Source organism: Pongo pygmaeus, chromosome 4, assembly GCF_028885625.2.
Source record: "Pongo pygmaeus isolate AG05252 chromosome 4, NHGRI_mPonPyg2-v2.0_pri, whole genome shotgun sequence".
Classification (NCBI taxonomy): Eukaryota; Metazoa; Chordata; class Mammalia; order Primates; family Hominidae; genus Pongo; species Pongo pygmaeus.
The window spans coordinates 60542475-60566996 of NC_072377.2; the positions used below are offsets into that span (position 1 = coordinate 60542475).

The 24522-nt window shown below is 36.7% G+C and overlaps 1 protein-coding gene across 2 annotated transcripts in view; it reads right to left on the reverse strand.

The window, feature by feature from the left end:
* Positions 1–24522, reverse strand: part of DHX29 (DExH-box helicase 29) — a 52659-nt gene that overhangs the window by 12543 nt on the left and 15594 nt on the right. For both annotated transcript variants that reach the window (XM_054487951.2, XM_054487952.2), the window contains 15 exons: positions 22690–22816; positions 21743–21901; positions 18173–18338; positions 17772–17895; positions 15780–16388; positions 13956–14099; positions 8364–8540; positions 7530–7670; positions 6138–6282; positions 5891–6008; positions 4558–4642; positions 3324–3412; positions 1806–1934; positions 1640–1715; positions 641–865 (listed from right to left, as the gene is read on the reverse strand). In XM_054487951.2, the coding sequence (XP_054343926.1) occupies positions 641–865; positions 1640–1715; positions 1806–1934; positions 3324–3412; positions 4558–4642; positions 5891–6008; positions 6138–6282; positions 7530–7670; positions 8364–8540; positions 13956–14099; positions 15780–16388; positions 17772–17895; positions 18173–18338; positions 21743–21901; positions 22690–22816 (2514 nt within the window). The remainder of the gene's footprint in view (positions 1–640; positions 866–1639; positions 1716–1805; positions 1935–3323; positions 3413–4557; positions 4643–5890; positions 6009–6137; positions 6283–7529; positions 7671–8363; positions 8541–13955; positions 14100–15779; positions 16389–17771; positions 17896–18172; positions 18339–21742; positions 21902–22689; positions 22817–24522) is intronic.

A 24522-nucleotide genomic window follows, 5' to 3' on the forward strand; every position in this document is an offset into this window, starting at 1 on the left:
GAGAAAAGAGAACTCTGCTAATTATTGGCTCAGAGAGAGAGCACAAAAAAGGAAAGAAAAAAAGTTTTTAATTTTACTTTTCAAAGTTGGTAGTGTTCAAAGCTTCCTAAGAATCATCCACTACATATTCCATTAAATATTTCAAGTGGGTTGAAAACAAAAGTTTAGACAAGCCAAAATCACTCACAAAATAGTACTTACAGTACACTTAAGTAATGGATGAACAGATTTTCAAGTATATAAATATAAAAAGTTAAATATTATATTAAAAAATTCTTATCCAACCTGGCCAACATGGTGAAACCCCATCTCTACTAAAAATACAAAAATTAGCCAGGTGTGGTGGCACGTGCCTATAATCCCAGCTACTTGGGAGGCTGAGGCATGAATTGCTTGAACCCCAGAGGCGGAGGTTGCAGTGAGCCTAGATTGCACCATTGCTCGCCAGCCTGGGCAACAGTGCCAGACCCTGTCTCAAAAAAAAAAAAAAAAATCAAGCATTCAGGCCCTCTCGGTTTTAATGTTAGTATAGACATTCTATTTAGTTAAAAAAATTTTTAATTAACAATTGTTTCCAAACTTGTAATTTCCTGGTCAAAGGATATTTAAAGTGAAGCAGCAGCAGCATTGTTTGACTTACCACTGGGTCAAGGCAGCCAAATATGGCACCAAAAATAAGCATTTTGCCAATCTTGACATTCACAGGTAAAGCTGCAAGGTGTTGGCCCAACGGAGTCAGTTTAGGCTCATTTAATTCACAAGCTCCAATTTTTCGGAGCAAATTCATTGCATTGCTGATCACTTGGAGCTGAGGAGGATCTAAGGCTTTGGAGAGGAAATCTTCAGGAGAACCAAGATTACATTTCTGCAGATTAAAAAAGTAATAAAATTGGTATGAAATCAAAGAATGAACACTACCCAATGAGATGGTACTGGAACTAAATTTGACTTCAGTAAAATTTTGAGCAAAGAGGGTAAAATGTGTAAGTAGGGCTATCCTGTTTTTTTTTTTATAATGGTGGTAGAGGAGTTGGGGGGAAAAGTGTATGAGTGTATGTGTGTGTTTGGGTGGGGAGGGAATAAGGATTAGATTTCCAGTCCACATTTTTAGTTTCTTCATTCCTGATTTTGATAGGAATCAAAAATCTAAGAAGTGAAGGATATTACAGATCTTTCAGTCTAAGAAGACCTTTGTTTAGGTCAGGGCTTCTCAATCTCAGTACTACTGATATTTTGGGCTGGATAATTCTTTGTTTTACGGAGCTGCCCTGTAAACTGTCAGATGTTTAGGAGTATCCCAGATCTCTACCTACTAGATACCATTTACCCTCCCTGTCCAATTACGACAACCAAAAATATCTCCTGACATTGCCCAATGTCCCCTGGTAGGCAACAGTGCCCCCAGTTGAGAACTACTAGTCTAGATTATGAGGCTGTATTTTAATCTATAAAGTGTTAAGTGTCTGGCAAAATCAAAACACAGTGGATTTACTTATAATAAGATGGATAAGGGCATATATTAAAGAAGAGTAAAAAAGGTGAAAATCTAAAGCAATATAAGGTAAGTTTAGGTGTTCATTTTTTTCTTTTCTAGAAAGGGGTGAAGGACAAAAATCCATCCGAGTTCCCTTGAGATTACCATAATATGAAGGCATAATTCCTCCAAAGGTACACGTAAGATTTCAGGAACAGAATAATCCATAAAGCCTTCAAATCTGAAAAATAAAGTAATACTAAATACATATTATCAGAAATGTCACACAATACTGGTTTATGTGTTTTATATTTCCAGTGCTATGCCATACCTTTCTCTTGTGTACATTCGGAAACAGAAGCCATCTCTGACCCGCCCAGCTCTTCCCTGGCGCTGCAAAGCACTGGCTTTACTGACAAACGTCTCCACCAAAGAACTCATCTGACTGCTTTCATGGTACCTAAAGAAATGTTTTAGGAGAGAATATGTAGATAATTGACTTAAGTCAAAATTGGAAAAAGCTGGATTTGACTTACAACTAAGTTAAACACAGGCTTAAAAAGTCCATTATTGTGGACCAATAGTTCTCAAATTATGCTTCATATTTAAATAATTTAGTAAACATTGCATACTAAATATACTACAAATTAAAATCTGGCAAAAGAAAAAAAAATTATTTAATTTATCCTTTCTCATACTAATCTGATCATAGAATCTTTTTTAAATTTAGTAGAATACCTATTAATTATGCAATGATAATTCTCTGAAATATTTTGAGAAGTGTTACTGTGAACATTACAATTCAACATACCTTTCATGATACAGTTAAACCCTGAAAACATTTTCTCTAGAGGTACAATTCAAAGAATTAAGAATCTACTTTTCATTGAATAGTGGTAGTCTCTTGCAAATATTGCTATGGTTTCCTAAAACAGGGGAGAGTGTATCTAGATTATAGTAAACTACTAAAGGTGGTCTGTCCTATTTATTCAATATAAACATTATTTATACGGTAGTAATTTTTTTGTTGAAAATTCAGTTACAGTTACCTATTAGGTTCCAGTTACTGAACTAGGCAGTTCAGTTACGAAATTTTCATTTTGGCTGGGCGAGGTGGCTCACGCCTGTAATACCAGCACTTTGGAAGGCCGAGGCAGGCAGACTGCCTGAGGTCAGGAGTTTGAGACCAGCCTGGCCAACATGGTGAAACCCTGTCTCTACTAAAAATACAAAAAAATTAGCCGAGTGTGGTGGCATGTGCCTGTAATCCTAGCTACTCAGAAGGCTGAGGCAGGGGAACTGCTTGAACCAGGGAGGTGGAGGCTGCAGTGAGATTGTGCCACTGCACTCTGGCCTGGGTGTCACAGCAAGACTCCGTCTCAAAAAATAAAGTAAAATAAAAATAAATTTTCATTTTACCCATTTACAAATGAAGAAAGTGATTAGAGAGGTTATATGTTACATTACTTGCTCAAGAGATTTAAATTCAGCTTTTACTCCAAAAGCCATGTTTCTTTTTAAAATAATCACACAAAGAATGCTTTTTGTTAAACAATTTATTTTACAAATAAAATATCTATCAAAATTTATGTTCTGAAAATTTTTCTCAGCACTTTTCTAAAAGTAGCAGTATACTGGTATTACTTATGGGAAAACCCATGAAATGAAATTCTGACATTTACTCTCAGGTATTTTAAAGTTTCCTATAGTTTCTCTAAGGCTTTTGCTTTGGACAGAACTAGGACATTTAGGATTTTCCCTAAATAATTTTAGGATTTCTCCCAAGAATTCAAGAGCCCCAACCTCTTTCCAGGTTAAAAATGTTTTGATTTGGGAAATTTAAACTTACTTATTTTCTTTTGTTCTTCCAGTATCAATTACAAATACAACATCAGGAATAGTGATACCCGTCTCTGCAATATTGGTTGCTAAAACAATCTGAAAATAAACAAAAAGCTTAAAACATTTAGACTACTTTCATGAATATATCACTATTTAAATTTCTTTAGTTTGAGCTGATGAAATTTAAAAACTGAATTTCAATTTCAGTTACAAAAATTTACAATCTATTTGCTATTACTGTGTAATTTTAATTTACTCTAGTTTTGTCAGCTTAGCTTACTAATTAGACTAAATCTAAAATACAGATTTTTATTCCAACAAAAATACCACTCCCCTAATTCTAGTCAATCTCTTGAAAATGATATAAGTCGGGCTGGGCGCGGCGGCTCACGCCTTATAATCCCAGCACTTTGGGAGGCCGCGGTGGGAGGATCACCTGTGGTCAGAAGTTTGAGACCAGCCTGGCCAACATGGCAAAACCCTGTCTCTACTAAAAATACAAAAATTAGCCAGGCTTGGTGGCAGGTGCCTGTAATCCCAGCTACTCAAGAAGCTGAGGCAGGAGAATCACTTGAACCCAGGAGGCGGAGGTTGCAGTGAGCTGAGATTGTGCCTCTGCACTCCAGCCTGGGCAACAAGGCTGGAGTGTTGTTTTGAAACTCGGTCTCAAAACAGAAAAACATAAGTAGAATGGGGAACTGGGTAGAGAATGGAGACAGCTTAGCACAACCCTTCACTATTATTAGGAAAAAAAAAATCACATTAATGACAACTAGGTTGTTGTCCTGGCTCTGTTACTTATTAGCTTTGTGACCTACCTAATGGTTTATGTACAATAAAAATCATCAGAGAGGATCTGCCTAGGGAACAACAAGAATACTCCCAGGATTTAAATATCCAATCTCCTTCGTGATGCCTGATACCCAATCTCCTTTGTGATGCCTTCTTGGGAAAAAGTTGTGACTTTTTTTCCTCAACAGGGAACATCCATACCATGTTTTTCAACTAGCACTCCCTCAATGAAGTCTTCTCCCTTAAATAGCACATAATGTAAATATTCAAATGCTTGCATTGTAACATTGGGTTCACTTCTGATGATGGCAAGGTGCAGAACACTTGGAGTTGGCAATGTGCTATCAGGCACTTAATGTTAACAATTGTCTTTGATGATAAAAAGTTATACGGCCATCATAAAATACTCTCAGGTGGATCACATATAAATTTGCTGTACTAAATTTTACCTTCCTGACTCCTGGAGGAGGAAGTGTGAATGCTGCAGCTTGATCTTGGGTTGAAAGAATAGAATGCAGAGCTATCACTTTATATCTGAAAGTTAAAATCATAGTTCTTAGCAAGAGTTTCTCTTTAGAAGACACTGCAAAGAATAACAAAATTTATTTGCATATAGCAAGCAACTTTAAGATTTTTTACTATGAAAAAATTTAAACATACACAAGTGTTTACAGAATTGTACAATGAAACCTCATATACATGCATCACAAAGAATATAAACAAATTATGCAAATAGGATTAATTTTTTTAAATGTTCTTTCTAATGTTGAAGTGGTTTATATGGTTTACTACAGTAGTAATAAACTCTATCAAAACATATAGTAAACAGCTGATTAAATATATATGGATGATAAACTGCAGCTTGGTTGGAGTTTTGCACGATTTAGCGGGTTGGCAGGAGTCACCATCTTACTTTTTAACCACAGGATTCCTTCCCTCTGCTTAATCTTAAGAAGATGAAGGCTGGCCAAGTGCGGTGGCTCAGGCCTGTAATCCCAGCACTTTGGGAGGCTGAGATGGGCGGATCATCTAAAGTCAGGAGTTTGAGACCAGCCTGGTCAACATGGTAAAACCCCGTCTCTACTAAAAATATAAAAATTAGCTGGGCGTGGTGGCGTGCGCCTGTAGTCCCAGCTACTTGGGGAGGTTGAGGCAGGAGAATCACTTGAACCCGGAGGCAGAGGTTGCAGTAAGCTGAGATTGCGCCATTGCACTCCAGCCTGGCCGACAGAGCAAGACTCTGCCTCAAAAAAAAAAAAAAAAAAAAAAAAAAAGATGAAGGCTACAGGCAGTGGCTCACGCCTGTAATCCTGGCAATTTGGTGGGCCATGGTGAGAAGTTCGCTTGAGCCCAAGAGTTTGAGGCCAGCCTGGGCAACAGAGGGAGACCTTGTCTCCATGAAAAAAAGTTTTTAAATTAGCTGGGCATAGTGGTGCACAACCTGTGGTCCCAGCTGCTCAGGAGGCTGAGGCGGGAGGATTGTTTGAGCCCAGGAGTTTGAGGCTAAAGGTGCAATCGCACCACTACACTCCATCCTGGGCAACAGAGAGAGAATCTGTCTCAAAAATAAAATAAAATGGAATAAATGCAGAATATAGTACCTAAAAATTTTTAGTAGATAACATGTTATAATGGAAGTGTTTAAAGAAAAAAATCTTACTTCCCCATAGGTAATTTTAACCCATGGTGAAAAGACTTTGAAAACTCTGATCAAGGGTTTTAATGTTCCAAATATTTTCCTATTTTAAAACTACCAGGAATATACTGAAGATGTGTAGTTACCGTTCAGAATAAAATCTTCTGTCATTTGATAGAAGATCATACAACTGCTGAATATGAGCAAGGCCTGGTAAAAAGATCAATACTGCTCCTTCAATATTTCTGAATTGGGGACTTTTATCTGAAATTTTAAAAAAGATACAATATTCAAAATAAGAAGGAACAGCATATAAAACATTAATAAAACATCTCCAGCTAGTAGAAATGTTTTATCAAATCAAATGGAGACCCATTAGAAATAGAAACATACCTAAGTATGCAAGAAGTTCCAAAATGAGATCCAGGTTGATTTTATGAGGATTCATGTATAGAATAGCATGCTGAGTGCGGCTGCTGTACTTTTGGTAAAATGGATTTAAATCAGCATGTGCTCCAGTCTGAACTGGGATGTATTCCTAAAAGAAATCCAACCAGAGGGAGCTGAATAAAAATATTAAGTATTTTTGTAAGACAAAGAAGGAAAAAAGGCGGTATTCGCATTCATTCAAATCTATATTTTTCTCATTGTCACCATTACTATTTTGTTAAAATACAAGAAGAGTATACTTTTTAATAGTGGTGAGAGTATCAGAAAATATCTCTGTCCTATAATTTAATGTCATCCAGCCCTTAGGTATAGCAAAACCTTTTTATCTTGGCATATACATACTAAAAGAATTGTAGAAAAACATACTGTAATCATGTATGCATCATTCTGTGGCAACTAAAAAGCAGCCAGGCCAAGAGAGGTCATAACGTTAGTAAGTAGTTTGTACCTGGCTCATTCCTTCTACATTCTACTTTGGCTCCTGAATTCCAATCATCTCTTTTGAAATAACTATATTCTAAAGTCTTTCTTTAGTTTGTAATTTTTACCTCTGGGGTTTTAGGGCAAGATTTTAATTTTTGCTTTAAAAATTTAATTTTTGTCTATCTGCTTAATTAAAATATAAAGATAACTTTATTTTCATCAAATTGGAAACATGCATGAAATATCATGGATATGACAAAAATGCTGGATCCAGTACCACTGGCTAAAATGCAGGATAACATTGTTTTTGTGATATTTCTGAAAACAGGTAATTGAGACTAACTTCCCAGGAAGAACTATGCCCTAGACAGCTTCATTATGTATGTATGTATGTATGTATGTATGTATGTATGTATGTATGTGTCTGTCTGTCTATCTATCTATCTATCTATCTATCACTATCTACCTATCACCATCTTGCCTCTGCCCTGCTCCTGCCAGGACGGAGGCTAAGAAAACCAATGGCAAGGATCTAGATTTGGGACTTGCCCTATCCTGACCACCTATGGTGTTGAGACGAAGTAGAGAAAAATCACTACTAATGTACTCCTCAATAACTGATCACTGTTACAAAAAGAAGTTGATTCTAATTTGTATGGTCCTTGATTTCATATGCATACCTAAGATGGCCCAGAATAGTGTAAGAGGACAAAGTATCACAAATGAAAGACTACAGTCTATGAAATAAAGATTAAAGAAATGACCTTTAAAATTTGTTCATTCTCAGATCTGTTCCTCATCTATCAAATTATACTCAAATTCACTGTGTTAACCATATGATTTTGAAACTCTTGTGGCAGGTTAGGCCCTGGATATCATTATCTGATATCTTTCAAAATATGTTCTTTTTACCTGATATTTTTTTATTCCCCCTGCTTTGCTTGTAACATTAATGGTTACTTCTTCTTCCTCTTCCAGAAACTTCTGACAATATTCTGAGTCTTTTTCCAGTACAAAGCCTGTTTCTTCTATTATATCTTCAAGATGAAAAACCTGCATAGAATAAGGCATATAAATGGGTGAATTCAAATTCGTTTCAGTAAATATCATTTTAAAGAGAACAGGGGACACCACCTTTTGAATGTCACCAAACGTTAATTTAGAATATTATGAAAAAAATTTTTTAGTATTATTTGGGAAGGAAGACTTGGGTGACATAGAGGGAGTGTCTCTAAAGTCTCAGGACAAATTACATTATGAGATATATTTATATATATACATATAATGTGAAACAGTTAAGAGTAGATTGTATCAGCTGAACTGAAAAGGTAAGAATCAAGAATAGAATACGTAGAAAGGAAGCTTCAAAGACAACCCTAAATTTGAGGGGTGGGTGAAAAAGGAGTTCCTTATTGCCAGGTAGCCACTCTTTTTTTTTTTCCCGCCTAGTCATTAGATGACCAGGGAAGAGCAGCAACTCTTAATCTGAATATAATGATTTTCATGTGAAAATAGTTTTATGTTCTTTAGCCCTCACTGCTGTCTTGAGTCAATACCCTCCTTTCTCTCCTATCCAGCCTCAGGCAAGGCAGTTAACAGCCATCTGATTCTTAAGGCTGTGTCCGGCTCCTCACTCACTGTACCTAGGAATAGTTCTGGCCTCTGACTACAAGTGCCCATCTTCTAGGGAAAGAACCTGGTGGGAATGCAGTTTCTGCTTATACACACATTATAAAGAAAATTTACCTCAACAGGATAACTTCTTCCTGAAATTCTGAGAATGGGGCAGTGTGTGAAATATGTAGAAAATTTTTCGCTGTCCACAGTGGCACTCATTAGAATCAAGTGTAGATCAGAACGTTTCTGTAAAATTTCCTTCAAGATAATTAGTAGGAAGTCTGATTGGACACTTCTTTCATGAACCTAGTTTTAAAAAGGGAATAAAAAAATTCATCATATATTGTATAAATTGTAGTAAGAGGCTTGAACAATCAGACACCCAGATTTACTAAAAGTTATTCAATACCTAAGTACAGTCAGTACACGTGCAGGGAGTGAGAAGCTGTATGTTTTAAATAAGACAGATCTTCAGAATTGAAAATAAAGTCATTCTCTAAAATTGGAAGTCACTGAAAATCATATAGTGAACTAGATTAGCCATGACAGCATGACTCTACCCTAGGAGATGGTTTGCAAATCAGATCAGATGTAGCTGATAAGGCTGGGTGCAACCCTAAGTTTGAGGGGTGCATGAAAAAGGAGTTCCTTATTGCCAGTAGCTCATACTTGTAATCCTAGCACTTTAGGAGGCCGATGCGGGCAGATAACCTGACGTCGGGAGTTTGAGACCAGCCTGGCCAACATGACGAAACCCTGTCTCTACTAAAAATACAAAAATTAGCCGGGTATGCTGGTGTGCACCTGTAATCCCAACTACCCGGAAGGCTGAGGCACGAGAATCACTTGAACCCAGGAGGCAGAGGTTGCAGTGAGCCAAGATCATACCACTGCATTCCAGCCTGGGCGACAGAGTGAGACTCTGTCTCAAAAAAAAAAAAAAAAAAAGATGTAAGGTATATCCCAAATTTCACTTAGAAGCAAAAGTGACTGCTAAATCTCTGCCACTAGTATAAAACTATACTGTCACCATTACAAGACAGATGGTTTATCTACTAGGTAGAAAAAGAGGCATTAACTAGCAGGAATCCGACAGAATCTCTATCACTGTCAGAAAAAAGGGTTTTATGCTCTTCTGACACATGCATTTTAGGGAAGAGCACGGATGAGGTATACTGTCAGAACTTTAGTATCTGTTGACTGTACGAGTCTGTCTTCCAACTTTCTGTACTGTGACTTATTTCTACTCTATTTTATAACAGATTTAAGGTAGCACAAAAGGATAAAGTGTATCAAGATAACAAAACAGGTTTTATCATTCATTTGTTTGGAAGGGAGGCAGTAGGGGTTAAGTGTTCAGACTCTGAAATCAATTGCTAGGGTCCAATTCTTGGCCACTTACAGTGTGACTCAGGGAAAGTCATTTAAATATTCTGGGTCTATTTCTTCTGTAAAAGGAGAATACAAATAATGCAAATTTCATAGAGTTGTGACAATCAAATGAGATAATGCAAAGCCCTTAGAACAAAGCCTAACAATAAGTATTCAGCATTGTGCTAGATGCTGGAGTTTAAAAAGCAACCAAGAGAGTTCTCTTCCTTTGAGTTTTCAGTGCAGTAAGAAGATACTGTATAGGATGGTTTGAAATTATATTTGAAGGATAGCTAATCCAGATGGTCAAGAAGGCTACTAAGACAAATGCCACTGATGCTGAGGACTGAGGGATGCGTATGAAAAGAGAAAGAGGAGGAAGAAACGGGATGAAAAAAGGAGAAAAAAGCATTCACGTCTAGGTACACAGTGTGTATGAACTGATGGTAGAAAGAAGGATCATACTAACTTTCAGAAACCGGAGAAACAAAAACAATGACTTGAGCATGGAATGGGGGATGGGTCAGAAATAAAGCTCGTAAGATACTCAATAAACTGCCCTGTAAGGCCTTGTCAGCTGTGTTAAGGAGTTGTGATTTTATCCCAATGAGTCAGGAAGAGCAGTGATTAATGCATTTTAAAGCAGAGGAATCATGTGGTCTGAGTTTTATTTTAAAAAGGATAATCCTGGCTACAATGTGGAAAATGTGGTGGAGGAGAGCAAAATAAAGCTGGAAGTTTAATTCATTAGAGACTTTTGTAGTAGTTAAAGAAATAATGGTGGCCTCTCCAAGGGTAACGCCAGTGAATATGGAGAAGAGTAAATGTACTTGAGAAAGGCAAAATAAAAGGACTATATGACTGGATTCAGGAGATGTGGGAGAAAGAAGGAAAAATCTTAAAGACATTTTTACTTTGGTGGTTTGACCAGGTGACTGGGGATCATTCAGAGATTGAGAAGAGATGAGAAGTGTCAAGTTATAAAAGATGAACAGGGAGGAAAGATGTTGAGTAGTGGAACTGCTGAGTTTGGAGTTCTGGAGACTGAAGGTATCTAGACGGTAGCTAGATATTTAAGTCTGATGCTCAGGAAGGAAATCTAATGGATGGCATAGATCTGGAAAATTTCATCAAATAGATAGGAAGGCTGGAGCGCAGTGGTGCTACCACAGCTCACTGCAGCCTTGACCTCCGAGGCTCAAGCAATCCTCCACCTCAGCCTTGCAAGCAGATGGGACTATAGGTGAGTAGATAGGACTACAGGCAAAAGCCATTAAATCTAGCTAATGTGTGTGTGGTTTTTTTTTTTTTTTTTTTTTTTTTTTGCTGTTTTTGTTTTTTTTTTTTTTTGGAGAGAGGAGGTCTCCCTTCTATTGTCCAGGCTGGTCTCAAACTCCTGGGCTCAAGTGATCCTCCCTCCTCAGCCTCCCAAATTGCTGGCATTATAGGTGCAAGCCACTGCTCCTGGCCAGATTTTTTTTTTTTTAAAGGAAAAAAATAAGGATAGAACATAAAATAGAGCAAATAAAAATGCATACTATGAAGTATACTTGGTATAGATGGGCAGAAAATTTGGCTGTAAGCACACTAGCAGCCATCAAGAAAACCTACTCAATTCACACACTGACTACAAACTAAAATCACACAATTCCTAATAGTAAGGCCAAAAGGAGCATTAACCTGACTGTCTTCATAAAGAGGGTCCTGTATAATGTCATGGACTTTGTCCTGACATCTCTTACAATAAATACTTAACATGACGATGAATTTCACTTCTAGGCTTTTTTTACTTGCTGTAGTGTCTAAGAGGTTGATGGCATCACAGTGGAGCTCAATTCAGTTAACTGTGTCTACGAATGGCTAATACAAAACCATGAAAGAACACAACTTCCTGAAGTTGGTCTGGTTTTTAGAGTTCATCCTGATCTATATTTACCAAGCAATTTTCTGGTAATAATTTGGGGTTCAACAGAACTAATTAACTGCTACAGATGTTTCAACTTACCTAACAGTAAGAATTTCTCACTATAAATATATTGTAGCTTAATTTAAGAATGGTAATAAGAAAAAAAAATTAGCATTTTGGCTCATGTTGACCCTTGATGATACTGATTAAATCTAGGTCTTGGTCATACAAAGCCACAATGTGACACCTTACCCCTACTCCCTCCCCGCAGGAGCCCATGGGCCAGATAAAGCATTCAGCCTCTTTCTCTTTGATATCTTAGTGATAAGAGTGAAACCATGCCTATAAACTTTATAAAATTAATCAAGGAAGAAAAACAAACATAAACCAAGCTTGCAGCACATTCAGCATTCATCATTAGGTCTGCTTGTTCTCTGACCTGCTTCTTCATAGTGGTTCACTGCCTATTGTCCTAGAATCACATAGACCCTAGATTATCATTCCCCTTAACTGCTCCATAGATACCTTGAACATTATGAAATGCTACGTTTTCCATTTGAGAAATTCCTTCAGGTCCTATGTGCCAGTGAAACTACTGACTCAAAGCTGGTCTGAAGGACCCCGACCCCACTGATGCCAGCTGGTATGAAGGACCCCACAAAGACCTGACTCCCCAAATAATGCAGTTTCTACAGCCTGATGATTTTTATCCTCCTTACCCTGACTGATCAATGACGCCAATTTTCCAGTCCCTTGCCTTCCAAAATCCCCTTAAAAGCCCCAGGCCATAACTCCTCGGGGAGGTAGATTGAGGGTCTCCTCATCTCCTTGCTTGGTGCCCTGTAATCATTAAACACTTTCTCTGCTGCAAACTCTACTGTCTCAGTGCATTAGTCTGTTACTGCACAGTGAGCATACAAACCTGTTGGTCCTATAACAACAGTACAGTGTTCTCTCCCATTAAGGAATAAAGACTCCTTAGATAAAAATTCCTATAATTTATTATCAAAATATTAATTAGGTTATTTTAAAATGTCTTTACTCAAACTTATCCAACAAGAGGAAAATAGCTAAATAATTTATGGGACCATCCAAATTATATACTAGTATAAAGCTACTTTTAAAAATCATGTTTTTGGGCCAGGCATGGTGGCTCACACCTGTAATCCCAGTACTTTGGGAGGCCAAGACAGGCGGATCATGAGGTCAGGAGATCAAGACCAGCCTGGCCAACATGGTGAAACCCCGTCTACCAAAAATACACAAATTAGCTGGGCGTGGTGGCATACACCTACTCCCAGCTTACTCGGGAGGCTGAGGCAGGAGAATTGCTTGAACCCAGGAGGTGGAGGTTGCAGTGAGCTGAGATCGTGCCACTGCACTTCAGCCTGGTGACGAGGCAAGACTCTGTCCCAAAAAAAAAAAAAAAAAAAGTTTTTGTTGACTAATGTGAAAGAATTATAAATATACGTATTAAATATACACATATAAATATACAAATTAAAGATTAACATTGATTTTTTTCTGAATCATGAAATCATACTTTTTCATTTTTCTACCTTTCTATGCTTCTAATAATTTCTAACCAAAAGGAGGAAAATAACCCAATTATATATAGTCTATTAATTAAAAATCAATAAATGAATGAACTTTCACTATTGCTTTCTGAACTTAGTGAATTAACGACATTTACAAAAACTTTATATTGGGGAGATTTTTAATTTTATTTTCTGAATAACAGGAATGGTATATATCTTATCTGTTCTTGAAAAATTATACACGAGCAAATTAGTTTATATACACTAGGCTCCTATGGCATTTAAAATAATTATAAGGTGAAACTTTTAGCATAATTCAATGTAAGTGTGCATTCAAATTTGATTCAAGTTGAGGTATATCTACAAATAAAGTGATATAATGATGAAGATTTCTTATTTTTTTAAGAATTATAGCAGATTCTTTAACAACTAAATGTAGTAGTTGAGAGGCAGTATACTGTTAAGAATACAGACTGAAGCTAAACTGCCTGGGGTTGAACCCCCAGCTACAGAAATTACTGGCTATGAAAACTTGAGCAGGCTGTATGACCTCTCTGTACCTTAGTTTACAATAAGGATATCTGCTTCACTTCACTTCACTGTGTTACTGGAAGAATTAAATGAATTCACTGCCTACTGTCCTGTGTGTGTGTGTGTGTATGTATACACACACACACACAAACACACACTATATATAACCCTTTGAATAGCAAAAGCATATAGCAAATATTATATAGTATTTATTAAACCAACTAACAGGAAATACTTTTGTTACAAGAAATTATTATATGTAAAGTATATAATAATTTAGTAAGCATAAAGAAAATGTTATCTAGTATTAGGAATAACATCTTTTTAATACAAAAATATTTCAAATTTTTGAATACAACTATAGAATCCACTCACCTCATCTACAATAACATGAGACACATTACTTAGAAGACCATCTTCTTGAAGTTTCCTTAGCAAAACCCCTGTTGTACAATACAGTAACCTGGTAGATTCACAAGCTCGGGATTCCATCCGGATCTGATATCCACACAAGGAATTCTAAAGGGAGAACATAAGGCCTTGATTAGATTCTCATGAGTAATATGGGAAACAAGCTTTAAAAAGTGAAGCAGAGGTGCTGATCTTGCTGTTAAATGGAGCATTGTAAGTAATCTAGTACAATTTATTATATTAGTAATTATTAGTTTATTAATAAATATTAGCAAATCTATTTAGTGCAATTTATTATTAAAAGCATTTTCTCATGGTCTTCAACTATATAAAGCTATAAAATATATTTCATATTTTGGCAAATTTGAACAGAAAAACTTTTTTTTTTTTTTGAGACGGAGTTTCATTCTTGTTGCCCAGACTGGAATGCAGTGGTGCAATCTCAGCTCACTGCAACTTCCACCTCTTGGGTTCAAGTGATTCTCGTCTCAGCCTCCCACATAGCTGGGATTACAAGGGCATGCCACTACACCCAGCTAATTTTTGTATTTTTAGTAGAGATGGGGTTTCACCATGTTGGCCAGGCTGGCCTCGAACTCCTGACCTCAGGTGATCCCCCTGCCTCAGCCTCCCAAAGTGCTAGGATTATAGGCGTGAGCCACCACACCCAGCCCCAAAATTTTTGTTCTTTTCAAGGTGTTGAGAAAAAAACTGTTCACTTTCTTTAAATACCATTAATATGATTATTAAAACATTAATAAATATTGAATTAATTTCTTCCTAAATAATCATGGAGCAAAATATTGAGGTACTCAGGAATGGAATTTTAGGCAGCTTCTATAATTTGGTCTACTTTTCTACCAAGATCTCATAAAATTTGCTGCCATTAAAAAGCAGCTAGTATCATACTAGTAGTGCCCAGTGGAATTTTAACGTAACATTCCCTATCACATTTTCTTTCTTACTCCTTCAGTCATTCCGTTGTCTTATTTGTGTATATGTCTGTCATTCTCTAAGAGCAGAAACCGTGCCTTTTTTTTCCTCCTCTATTCCATGACAGAAACCCAGACAATTTGCTAAATAGAAAACTTAATGAAGGGCTATCCAGTTTAGAGATAAAAATATAATATGCCATCTCCAGAAAGAACAATTCAAAGTATAAATAATCAGAATTATATGAACTTGCAATTCGTCATATTTGGTTCTAACTAGTTTAATTAATTAAACTAATTCCTATACTTTGCAGTCACTCTAGTTAAGGTTTGGCCAGTTTTGCATATACTTGCATGGTAAAATACATGACAATGGATATTTAAGTACTTTTCTCATTTTTTTTAAAAATATGGGGTTGGAAAATACTAGCATTTTAATTTATACTGTTTTTCCCTTCTGCTCACTGAAAAGAATTAATGAAAATCATTCAGGAATACATTCCACAGAAAAGGTTTGCAAAAACTTGAGATATATTTTAGTAGAATTTGAGTTTGTCCACATTCTTTGGCTGTTCAATTTAGTGTGTAACATATTTGAATATTCAATTATTATAGTTAATATATTTTTTCTTTTATAAGAGAATTTTAATGACAGAACTCTACTGATAATCCTTCTCATAGGACAGTGGCATACTATCACATCTATCAAAGAAAACATGAAAAGTGCCTGAAATGTGCTACTGATAAACCAATAGCAGTGAAAACTCATATATGGTACACATTCCATTTGGATCACAAAAGCAAAGGTGAGTAATGTCACCATCATTCACTGAGGTGGAGTTGAATGACAGCTTACCCTTCCTCCAGGTCCATTTTCACAGCCCAATTCATCACATACTCTGCCGGCTAAACTAACTGCTGAGATTCTTCGGGGTTGGGTACAGACAATGTTACATTTACTTGCTTCCCACTCATTTAGAAGCAAATCTTCTAATAGAAAATGTGGTACCTGAGTACTTTTACCACTCCCTGTTTCACCTGCCACAACCACTACCCGGTGCCTTTTAAGAGTTTCAACAATTGAGTCCCGATGTTTAAATACAGGTAACTGTTGTCTTTCCTTTAGAAGTCTCTGATACTTAGGTGTGCTTTGCAACTTTCTAAAGAGGTTTCTAACAGGTTCCAAATCTTCCACATTTGCTGATTCCAAGGACAGTGCAGAAAAATCCTCATCCGAAACTAAATTTTCCCAAGATTCCTCGGGATCTTCAGAGTTTTCTCTCTTATTTTCAGAATGCTGTTGTTGCTGCTGTTGCTGCTGTTTCAGTTTATTCAGAAGTTTGGCAATAAAAAGATCACGTGGTTTATTGGTTTCCATTTTATTTAATTCTTCCCTTTTCTTTTCTGCATCACTCCACTCCAGCCAAACATCTCGGTAAGTGGGAGGAAGTAACTGATGAACTGACTAAAGGAAAAACAGAGGTATGTTATTTTCACTAACTATTCAATATGGAAATTCAATAGATTAGCACTTAAAAGGATAGCTATATTCATCTTAAAATATAATTTGACTCAAATTATTATTACTTTAATATATGTATGTGTATGATGCAAATTCAAAAACAGCACATCATATTCAGGCTTCTTGACTGACTAGCTGTGTAACCTTGGGCAGTTCACTTAACCTCTATGTGTCTCAGCTTCTGCATTTTTAAAATGGAGCTAGTAATTGTACCTCCCTTATAGGCATATTCTGAGGTTAAGATATGTGAGGTGCTTATTCCTGGAATATGTTAACTACTGAACAAATGTCTATTACTTATTCCTGCAGTGGCACTATATAAAATGTTAATGAACCACAAAGCAGTTCTTTTGAGATTCTGGCAGTTGTATAATGTTACAGGTCAAAGTATTTTAAATGAACTATACTGGATAGAACCTAAGTTTTCTTAATTCTGTGCTATAAAGAATCCACAATTATCTCTCTGACATTGATAGCCATTTTTATCAAGCAAATAGTTCATACTGCCTTATTTTGCAAAATAAGGGAAATAAAGACATTAAGAGCTTTTACTGGCAGAAATAGGAAAAGAACTGTCCAGAGTTCCACTTAATCAGTATCTAAAATTTTCAATGGTTCGAATTTCCTACGAAGAAAGAAACACATTTACTGTAAAAAGGAAACACTGACAATCCAAAATTTAAAAAAAGAGCATTATGTTCTCTTAAAGAGCTTCCTTCAGTAGCACTTTATTTTAATCTTTCCTGAAACTGGAAGTGTATTGTTAATATAACCTAAAATTGAAAAATGGAAGCAATGTCTATATAATTTTTTTAAGTTGAGAGAGACAATATAACATTAAAGGAAAACAAACTTAAAAAATTTTCAGCCTGGGAAATATAGTGAGACCCTGTCTCTATACAACTTTTTAAAAAAAAATTAGCTGGATGTGGTGGCACGTGCCTGTAGTCCCAGCTATTTGGGACGCTGAGGCAGGAGGATCACTTGAGGCTTCAGTGAGCTATGACTCTGCCACCACACTCCAGCCTGGGCAACATAACAAGATGCTGTCTCAAAACAAAAATTCTCCTTAATTCAACCACATTAACAACTGTTTTTAGCATAGCTAAATTAGCATAGCTCCAAAAGTCGGATCATCATACTCTCTCTTTCAGACTTCTGGCCTAAGAGGAAAGAAAGATCAAACTATGTTTAAGGTTGAAAGGAAGCCAAATTAGGAATAATGAGAAAGGATTAATCAGAAGAAACAGTCAATAAAAAGAAAATTGAACCATAATTAAATACTGCCTTCCACATACAGATATAGTTAGGCCTAAATAGTCTTACCTGCCCTTTAACTAAACGATAAAGGGCTAAAGTAGCTCCCAGGTGCTGAGCTTGCATGCCATCTTCTGTTAAGATTGTAGGGCACACTACCAGGACATCATCTTCAGACTTGATTACCCTAACCCTACAAAGAAGCAAACACATTTTAAAAAAATAAAGTTGATAAAGTCAGATAACAAATTCAGAATTCCATTAACATTAAACTCAAGTTTGTTAATTATTTAAATATTTCCATGGAAGTCATTATTAGATAATCTATCAGACAATAAACCTGAGATGTAGAATTGAGAGCTTCCTAAATGTCTGCTTAACTCACAGGGAACAAAAAGATTTCCACCTTAAATTTTTCTAAAGTTCATTGAGTTAATTAAAACAACAACAACAACAACAAAAAAACATACCTACATTTCCAGTATCTACCTACTGGAACTTTTTCAAAGGAAGGATTTGGACTCTTGGGAAGATTCTTCCTGACCCAATCAATGAGAAATTGTTTTGGAGATTTTCCAGTCCAACTTCGAGCAGTATAGTCAAAATTTCTTACATCATGAGGTTCTTTCTTTTTATCTAAAATGGTAAACAAAGATTGGTTCTTTAAAAATGGTCAAGTATTCTCTTTTCAGTGATCAAAGTCCTCTCTTGCTTTGGAGAACAGCACTTTTAGAAGATAATAGTTGAGGTCAGGTGCGGTGGCTCATGCCTGTAATCCCAGCACTTTGGGAGGCCGAGGCGGGTGGATCACAAAGTCAGGAGATCGAGACCATCCTGGCTAACACAGTGAAACCTTGTCTCTACTAAAAGTACAAAAAAATTAGTCTGGCGTGGTGGCGGGTGCCTGTAGTCCCAGCTACTCGGGAGGCTGAGGCAGGAGAATGACGTGAACCCGGGTGGCAGAGCTTGCAGTGAGCTGAGATCGCACCACTGCACTACAGCCTGGGTGACAGAGCGAGACTCCGTCTCAAAAAAAAAAAAAAAGAATAGGTGAAGAAAGGACAAATAGAAAAGCCTGATTTTCTCTATCTGACATAAGGAAATCCTCTTAATGGATAGAACCCAGGAAAATTCTCAATCTTTAAAAATAATTATCTTGAGGAACTTATGTATTCTTGTAAAATATGACACTATGCATGTGATGAACTTAGGATACTACAAACTGCAACATTTGGAAGGCTACTCTGTAGTTAAACCATTAAGAAAATAGAAATCAGATGTCATTTCTAGGTTTATCAGCTATCTGCCACCGGCACCAGCACTACCCTCAACAGCTTCCTGTTACAGATAAAGTCCAAATTCCTTACTATTCTTTGCCTATCTGTTGCCACTCTTCCCTCTTGCTTATTATGCTATAACCACAATGGCCATCAGTCAATTCTTCAATGCTCTAAGTATGCCTGTATCAGAACAGCAGACATAGCCACATGTGGTTAAATGTAAATTAGTTATTCAGTTTCTCAGTTACATTTCAAATGCTTCTTACTCATATTTGGCTAGCAGCTACGACATTGGATAGTACAGATATAGAACATTTCCATCATTGAAAATTCTGTTGAATAGTGCTGCTTTCTTTTTTACCTTAGATATTCCAATGCACCCTCTCCTTCTTGGAAGGATTGTTCCTCCAATTTGTCACCAGGCTAACACCTAAACATCTGTCAAATCTCAGAATAAATGTCATTACAGCAAGGTCTTCCCAATCCAAATTAGACCCCTTTGTTATCTATATTATTATAAGCTACTTCCTTTGATAGCACACATCATAATTTGTAATTATGTATTGTGTATATTTGAAGCTTACCTTTTCTACTGTACACTTGAAAAAGGCAGAGACTAGGTTATTTTGTTCATTACTGAACACACAATAAATACTACTGAGGCCAGGCATGGTGGGTCACACCGGTAATCTCAACACTCTGGGAGCCGAGGTGGGTGGATCACCTGAGGTCAGGAGTTCGAGACCAGCCTGGCCAACGTGGTGAAACCCCGTCTCTACTAAAAATACAAAAATTAGCCGGACATGCAGGCATGCACCTGTAATCCCGGCTACTTGGGAGGCTGAAGCAGGAGAATTGCTTGAACCTGGGAGGCGGAGGTTGCAGTGAGCCAAGATCGTGCCACCGTCCTCCAGCCTGGGTGACAGAGTGAAGGTCTGTCTCAAAGAAAATCCCCCACAAAAACAATAAATACTACTGAAAGAATGAATAATTTTAAAAAACTGACAATTTAGTGTGGGACTAAACTAACTATAATGCAATCTGATAAATACTAGCTATATCAATAATTAACTCAGAATTTTTTTTTAAAAAAACAATTAACTAAAAAACTTCTACAGTTTTTAGAAGACCATCCAGTCTTGTCTTCTAAAAACTATAATGTGTGGCCAGACGCGGTAGCTCATGCCTGTAAATCCCAGCACTTTGGGAGGCCGAGGAGGGCAGATCACCCGAAGTCAGGAGTTTGAGACCAGCCTGGCCAACATGGCAAAACCCCATCTCTACTAAAAATACAAAAATTAGCCAGGCATGGTGGCACACGCCTGTAATCCCAGCTACTGGGGAGCCTGAGGCAGGAGAATTGCTTGAATCCAGGAGGTGGAGGTTGCAGTGAACCGAGATTGTGCTACTGCACTCCAGCCTGAGCTGGAAAAAAAGAAAAAAAAAAGAAAGAAAAAGGCTGGGCACAGTGGCTCACGCCTGTAATCCCCGGAAGCCAAGGTGGGCAGATCACCTGAGGTCAGGACTTCAAGACTAGCCTGGTCAACATGGCGAAACCCCAACTCTACTAAAAATACAAAAACTAGCTGGGCATGGGGGTGCATGCCTATAATCCCAACTACTTGGGAGGCTGAGGCAGGAGGATCACTTGAACCCGGGAGGTGGAGGTTGCAGTGAGCTGAGATAATGCCATTGCACTCCAGCCTGGGCAACAAGAGTGAAACTCCATCTCAAAAACAAAAAACAACAACAAAAAAGCTATAATGCAAATTATAGTATTATGATAAATACTATAAATATTATCTGATAAATACTATGCTTGATGGTCTTCTAAAAACTATAATGCAATGTGATAAATACTATATGTTATACTATTTACTATTAGTAAATAGTATACTATTAAACTATAGTATATAATACTATACTATTTACTATATACTATTATTTAAAAAAATAATTAACTAAAACACTTCCATAGTTTTTAGAAGACCATCCAGTCTGGTCTTCTAAAAACTATAATGCAAATTATAGTATTATGATTAACACTAAAATATTATTTGATACTATAGTGAATGGTCTTCTCAAAACTAAAATGCAATCTGATAAATACTGTACTTGCTATATCAATAATTAACTCAAAAAATTAAAAAAAAAAAATTAACTTGGGAGCACAAAGAAGTACATGATTACCTGTCTGGTGGTATGGAAGGAGTTAGGGAGGGCTTAGGGAAGAGGAGCTGTTTGCATTAAGCCTTGAGTTGGGAACAGGTTGGCCAAGTAGGGGGTAGCAAGGTGAGCAAAGTCATGAAACCATAAAACAGCCAATGTTTTAAAGAGTAAGGTGGCTGGAGTAATAAGCCAATGAAATAAGGTAGAAAGGTAGATTGTGGCAGAATGCAAAAGATCCAGAATGCCATGCTAAAAGATTTGGACTTGTTACTGATGTCAGTAGGCTCATAGCCATTAAAGGTGGCAGGAAACTCACATTTTGATCTGTATTATAGAAAGATAACTCTGGCAGCAGTCTGGAGATGAATCAGAGAGAGATGAGACTGAGGCAAGATATTTATTTGTAATTACAAAATGCCGTACATATGTTATCATAATTGTTAATACTTTTTCAAGACAGCTTATAAAGTGTAACTTCACTGCCATCTTACGTACTTTGCCAGAATGCAAAGTAACGAATTTTACCATTATATATTCCTTGACATTTTATTATTTATAAATTACACCCTGACCATCTTCCCTTAATTTTACCTTTCTCTTCTTCAGTAGCAGCTGCAGATTTTTCAAATAAATTAAAATTCAATGCACTTTCTCCTTCTGTGGCTACAGGAGGCTTTTTCCTTTCATTTTGTTGATGTGAAATCTTTATGGCTGGGTTAAATACTGGATGGTCTTCTAAAGTTTCCATTTCTACCAAGAAAAAATATAATGTTTAGTTTCACGGTTTTAAAAAAATTGTTATTTATCTTTTATTTATTTACTTTTTTGGTATTTATACACCAGGAGTTTCATGGTTTTCATGCCTTATTTTTTTAAATGGTTAAAAAACTGCATTCCTTCTTTTTCCTTGTAGCCAATTATTTAATAATTCCTGTTAGGAATCTGTGCAGGAATCAGAGGCAATTTATTAATTTTCACAACATATACAAAAATTTTAAAATAAATTATTTAATAGGTGCAATAAGCCTGGAAAAACAAATATCTTCATTAGAAATAAATACTTATGGAATTGTATTCACCTTTCTCTCTTGAATGACGATATTTTATGGTATAAAAATCACAGGTTGGCAAACTATGTCTTGTAGGCCAAATCAAGTCCACTGGCTGTTTTTGTATGGCTTGCAAGCTAGAATGGTATTTACATTTTCAAGTAGTTATAAGAACATTTGGTGACATGATACAATTATTTGAAATTTATAGTATCCATAAATAAAGTCTGATTAGAACGCAGCCATTCATTTTTGTATGGTCTATGGCTGCTTTTGTGCTGTAACAGCAAATTTGAATAGTTGTAACAGAGGCTGTATGGCCCATGAAGTCCACAGTATTTACTACTTATTATTTTAAAAGTTTGCTAATCCCATGTATAAACTGTTAGAAAAGGGCAGACACATTAAAAGGAAGCATCATCCATCCCAGGAAGGCCAACAAATAGAAGACAATTACATTTATACATCTAAGTATTTTAAAGTGTTTACCTCTTTGAAATTTCCTTATTTTTTCCTGAGACTCTTTTTGGCCTTGCTTGTTTTTTTCTAGTTTAAAGGTAGCTGCTTGTTCTTTTGCATCCAGCAGTTTTGCTGCAAGATGTAAGTACCTTTCGTTCTATTCCAAATAAAACAATGAGGAGGGGGAAAAAAAAGGAAGAGCAAGATTAGTTTATCTATAGTCAATAAACTGTATCAAAATCTGTGATATTTTTACCTTATCCTTTGATCCGGCAAATCTACTTTTAGGAATTTTTCATAGAGAAATTAAACAAATACACAGATTTGCAGGTGCATAGATGTTTGGTGAGGCACTGACTGTAAATATATGACTGGAAATCATATATGACACATCTCTACAGAGAAGACTATTCAGTCATTAGAAAATAAAATAAGGTTAGCAAAAGAAAGAGGGTGACCCACATGGAGAAACTTCCTTGACATGTTAGTAAACCAAAGCAAACTGCAGAATAAAAAGTAGAGCTCATTTCTATAAAAATTGTTTCAGCCAGGTGCGGTGGCTCACGCCTATAATCCCAGCACTTTGGGAGGCCTAGGTGGGCAGATCACCTGAGGTCAGGAGTTGGAGACCAGCCTGGCCAACATGGTGAAACCCCGTCTCTACCAAAAATACAAAAATTAGCTGGGTGTGGTGGCGGACGCCTGTAATCCCAGCTACCCAGAAGGCTGAGGCAGGAGAATCACTGGAACCTGGGAGGCAGAGGCTGCAGTGAGCTGAGATCGTACCACTGCACTCCAGCCTGGGTGACAAAGCAAGACTCTGTCTCAAAAAAAAAAAAAAAAAAAAAGTTGTTTCATAAGTATGTGTATTTAAAGGATTATTCATGCAGTAATAATAATACTCATCTGAAAGTTAATTTCACATATCTTTTATCTTATGGAAGATATGGCTTTTGAGGAAAATGGATGTCATAACCCTCAAGGACACAACTTGACTCCTGAGCAAAAACTAGGAAGAGTTTAAAGTTAAACTCAAATTACTCTTTTTCTCCCCCTCAGGTTAATAAGTGACAGCAGATTAGAAGCATAAAACTATGGACTGCAGAAGGAAACACAACTGTTAAAAGAAGGAAAAAGAGACAATTAAGCAAGCATATCTAGCCAAATTTTGGTACCATTTTGTGTAGAGAGAAATATCAATACAGTGTAACAGACAGGAGGGTTAGCTACCACCTCAAATTCACCCAAATAATACTTATCCTTTCCATCTTTCCTGTACTTGGCAATGATACCACCATCCCTCCACTTATGCACCTCTTGCCATCTTTGGCACATTTTTCCCCCCATAAAATTTGCCATCTTAACCATTTTTAAGTGTACAGTTCAGTGGTATTAAATATATTCATAATGTTGTACAACCATCACCACCATCCATCTCCAGAACCCTTTTTATCTGGCAAACATGAAACTCTATTCCCATTAAGCATTAACTACCCATTCTCCCATCCCCCACCAGCCCCTGGCAACCACCATTCTACTTTGTCTCTATGAATTTGACTTAGGGACCTCATATAAGTGAAATCATATGGTATCTGTCTTTTTCTGATTGGCATATTTCACTTAGCATAACGTCGGTCAAGGTCCATCCGTGTTGTAGCATGTACCAGAACTTCCCTCTTTTTTAAGGCTGAATACTATTCAGTTTGATGTGCATGCCACATTTTACCTATTCATTCGTCTCATTGATAGGTACTGGATTGCTTCCACGTTTTAGCTATTGTGAATAATGCTGCTATGAACACAGTGTACAAATATCTCCTCCAAGACTCTGCTTTCAATTCTTTTGAGTATATACCCAGAAAT